This window comes from Myiozetetes cayanensis, unplaced genomic scaffold (genome assembly GCF_022539395.1).
Source record: "Myiozetetes cayanensis isolate MyiCay16 unplaced genomic scaffold, myiCay2020 scf9, whole genome shotgun sequence".
Classification (NCBI taxonomy): Eukaryota; Metazoa; Chordata; class Aves; order Passeriformes; family Tyrannidae; genus Myiozetetes; species Myiozetetes cayanensis.
The window spans coordinates 16,288,179-16,292,189 of NW_026088185.1; the positions used below are offsets into that span (position 1 = coordinate 16,288,179).

Here is a 4,011-nt window from a genome sequence, read left to right on the forward strand (position 1 = left end):
TTAAATTTTCAGGTAACTGCTGTAGATACACTCGAATCTGTGCGTGATTATATCTGTGCGGGCTTATAAAGTCTGGGCATAAGGTCTGCGCGTGTGAGAGAGTGTGGGGGGGTGTCAGTGTAAATTCCTAAATAAAACTACTAATGTGGTCTAGAAATGGGAGGGAAAAAGTAAAGAGATATCAGCGGCAGGAGGTTCTCGGTCATCTGGTCCTTTTCCAGCGTTTCCTTGCTTTGCTATCTAAAATACGCCTCAGAAATAATAATAAAGAAAAACATTATCTAATATTTAGCATGTAGTTCTGTCCGAGGACAAATGAGAAAGAAGCTGCATCATTAGGACCTAAAAGGCAACAAAACAAAAATCAGAGCATAATGATGCACCTAAATGAAGGGGGAAATGTTGCACAGCTCATTTTATTAATCAGACTGTCAATTCCACCCCAGAGGCCAAACCCCAGAGCAATTGAAGCAAGATCTGATCAAGCTAAGGACAAGAGCTTTACTCCTCACTTCTTGTCTTTCTTTCCACCTGGATATATTTGTCTGCTCTGAAGCCGCCTTCATTATCCACTGACAGGAGCTTGTATTTATTTGCTTATAAACCTGTTACAATAAATGATTATTCGAACAGCGTCATTCGTACCTTAATGACGAGCACCACTTTTTGATGAATGACATTTCGGGCTAGAAAGGATGTATGGGTCATTTTGACCAGTCATTCCCTCGCTTTGGCATCCCACAATTTTTACACCTCCCTCAAAAACAGATAATAATATTTAGAGACACTTGCCGGACTGAATGTGAATTAGCCCCTGCTGCAGCTCATCATTAGTACAGGACCAGCCCTGCAACTTTGACATTTTTTATAAAGCTGAGATGATGGAAAGAATAAGAAAAGAGATGATCCTGATGGAGAGAGGGCTGCACAGCCCTACAGCTGGCAAAAGGCTCTCGAATTTGTCAGACTCAGCTGGAAATGCGGTGTTGGAGGCCCTTGAAAATTCTCCGCACAGTGGTCGCCTCAGCCCGAGACTGACTGCCGCCTCCCTGCACAGCGCTATAGGGGACATCTCCGCCAAAGGCAAATTTGAAATAGACACTTTATTCAATCTTCAGCATCCGAGCAGCGAAAGCACGGTCTCCTCCGAAATCCCGCCGTCGGAAAGCAGGAAGAAAATCAGCCTTTATTCCGAAGTTGCTCAAGAGGCAGATATGAACAGTGATGTGGAGGTGGGCTGCTCTGCGCTCCGCTCCCCTGGCCAGCCTGACTTCCTCCCAGCTGAAGGAAAACAGTAACAAAGGTAACTCTTCCTTTATCATCTCCATCTAAGCCCCTCACTTTGCCAACCGGCTTTAAAAAAACAAAGGAAACCCACCGCCACTGCCAAAGTTGCTCGCTTCTGCATCGGTGCTCTCTCTTGTGCGAAGACAGAGCTCCAGGCTGTAAAATATTATTGCAATTACTGCGCTACCCCGATAACCGAGGCACACTGCTCGGGCAGCTCTTGTGCGGGTGCCTTCGTGTGTGTGTGTGTCTGTGCATGCCCAAATCCATTGATATGTAGATATATATCCAGAATATATGTGGGCACAAATATCCACCCACCTATATTTAGGCAAAGCTTTCTCCGTGTATTTCCCGAGCTCTTGGAGCTCTCGGTGTCTCTTGAGCTATATATGCACGTATATACATATATAGATTAAATTAGAGAGAAAGGGGGAATGGGAGAAAACTGCTCGCGTTTGTCTGTGTGTGTCCTTCTCTGTGTATATGCAACGTGCTGTCCGTGTCCAGGTCGGGGTAATTTGGCATTGTTCACTTTTCCTCTGCTTGTATTAGGGAGTTTGAAACTGCCTCGTCTCCTTCCCCGTGCTTTGCGGGGCATGGTGATGGACGGTGGTTGTTATTATTGCTGGAGGTTATTGGGGAGGTGGAGGTAGATAAACGGTGGATTTCCTAGGGGCCACAGTGCATGCCTTTTTTGTCAAATGTGCCAGAGAGAGGAAGGGATGCTCGACGTAACGCTGGGGGAAAAAAAAAAAAAAAAAAAAAAAAAAAAGCTTTTATGGTTGCTTTTATTTCTTATGTCTCAAACGAAAATAAAGAACGGCAGTCGAGGGCGAACAGGCTAGTGCCTAGACAGGGATGCTCGCAGGCCCGCGCCCTCGTCCGCTCTCCCCTGAGCTCGTCTGCCTTGCAGTCCCCAAGCCCACTCTATCTACTGAGAATAAAGCGGTTATGAAGTTATTAAAAAACCCCAAACAAACAAAAACAAACAACCAAAACCAACCCAAACAAACAAGCAGAAAACCCAATAACCAACCTCCGAACCCAAATTTATCGATTCTGCTAGCAGAAGGGATTTGTAAGAATGACAGCTGGCCTTGAGCACAGGCTCAGCGGGCCCGGTCCGGCCTGGTCGGGAGGGTCGGGGGGCCACCCTGTCGCTCACTCTCACCCCGGTGCCCTCGCCCCACAGGCTACGCGGAGAGCAGCCCGACTCCCAGCGCCCCCGCCGCCGCGGCCGCCCCCGCCGGGGGCATCGGCAGCCTGCACAGCGGCGGCGCGCTGGGCAGCTCGGCGGCGGGGGCAGACCAGGTGCGCCGGTACCGCACCGCCTTCACCCGCGAGCAGATCGCCCGCCTGGAGAAGGAATTCTACCGCGAGAACTACGTGTCGCGGCCGCGGCGCTGCGAGCTGGCCGCCGCCCTCAACCTCCCCGAGACCACCATCAAGGTACGCCGCGCCCCGCCGCGCCGCCGCCTTCCCGCGGAGCCCCGCGGTGACCTGCTCCCCCGGGCCGCGGCGGGCTGCGCTCTCAGGCTGAAGGACTCGCAGGGCCCGTAGCTATTGATCACCACTCGTGCTCTTTTGCTTCTCCTCACCCGACACTTTTAATTTGCTTTTTAAAAAGTTGATATTGCTGTTATTTTTTGTTGTTTGGTGTTTTTTGTTGCGGTTGTTGTTTTTTTCTTATTTTCTTAGTCAGTTTTTATCGCTTTAGCCTATTTCCGAAAGTGAAGAGAGCAGAGAATGAACGCAGCTATTATACACGGGCATGGGAGTCATTCCCATGAAGACACAGTGCTGCGTGGGGAGGAGGGGACGATTCGAAGGGGCAAAGGTTTATTCAGATCGAAGGGGTCCCCCTCGAGTAGAAGGGGGAACCGTACCCACCGCTCCCCTCGGTCAAGGTCACGGGCGACTGCTCCGGGGGGAGAGGGGTCTCCCACAAGCGTTGGCAGTGGGTGTCGCTGGGTGCCCGCAGGTATCCGCGGTGGGAACCGATGCGGCGGGGCGAGGAGTGGAGCGGAGCTGAGGCCGCGTTGTACTTATTTCCCCGCGCAGGTGTGGTTCCAGAATCGGCGGATGAAGGACAAGCGGCAGCGCCTGGCCATGTCCTGGCCCCACCCGGCCGACCCCAGCTTCTACACCTACATGATGACCCACGCGGCGGCCACGGGCAGCCTGCCCTACCCCTTCCATTCCCACGTCCCGCTCCACTACTACCCTCACGTCGGGGTCACAGCCGCCGCCGCTGCCGCCGCTGCCTCGGGCGCCGCCGCCGCCCCCTTCGCCACCTCCATCCGCCCGCTGGACACTTTCCGCGCCCTCTCGCACCCCTACTCCCGCCCGGAGCTGCTCTGCAGTTTCCGACACCCCGGCCTCTACCAGACGCCGGCCGCCGCCGGCCTCAACAGCAGCGCGGCCGCCTCAGCAGCAGCGGCGGCGGCGGCGGCGGCAGCGGCGGCGGCGGGGTCGGGGCCACCGGGGAGCTCGGCGCCCTGCTCCTGCCTCAGCTGCCACAGCAGCCAGACAGCGGCGGCGGCGGCGGCGGCCTCGGCTCTGGGCTCACGGGGCGGCGCGACCGCCGATTTCCCGTGCACGGCGGCGGGGCAGCGCTCCGAGAGCGGCTTCCTGCCCTACTCGGCCGCCGTGCTCAGCAAGGCCGCCGTCGCCTCGCCGGACCAGCGGGAGGAGGCGCCGCTCACCAGATAACTACCCCGG

At 54.8% G+C, this 4,011-nt stretch overlaps 1 protein-coding gene across 1 annotated transcript; it reads left to right on the plus strand.

The window, feature by feature from the left end:
- Positions 1 to 878: 878 nt before the first annotated feature.
- Positions 879 to 4,002, plus strand: EVX2 (even-skipped homeobox 2). Its single transcript, XM_050340016.1, is given in 4 exon segments — positions 879 to 1,262; positions 1,264 to 1,303; positions 2,483 to 2,739; positions 3,352 to 4,002. Coding segments are annotated over 4 exon segments (1,332 nt in total).
- Positions 4,003 to 4,011: the final 9 nt, after the last annotated feature.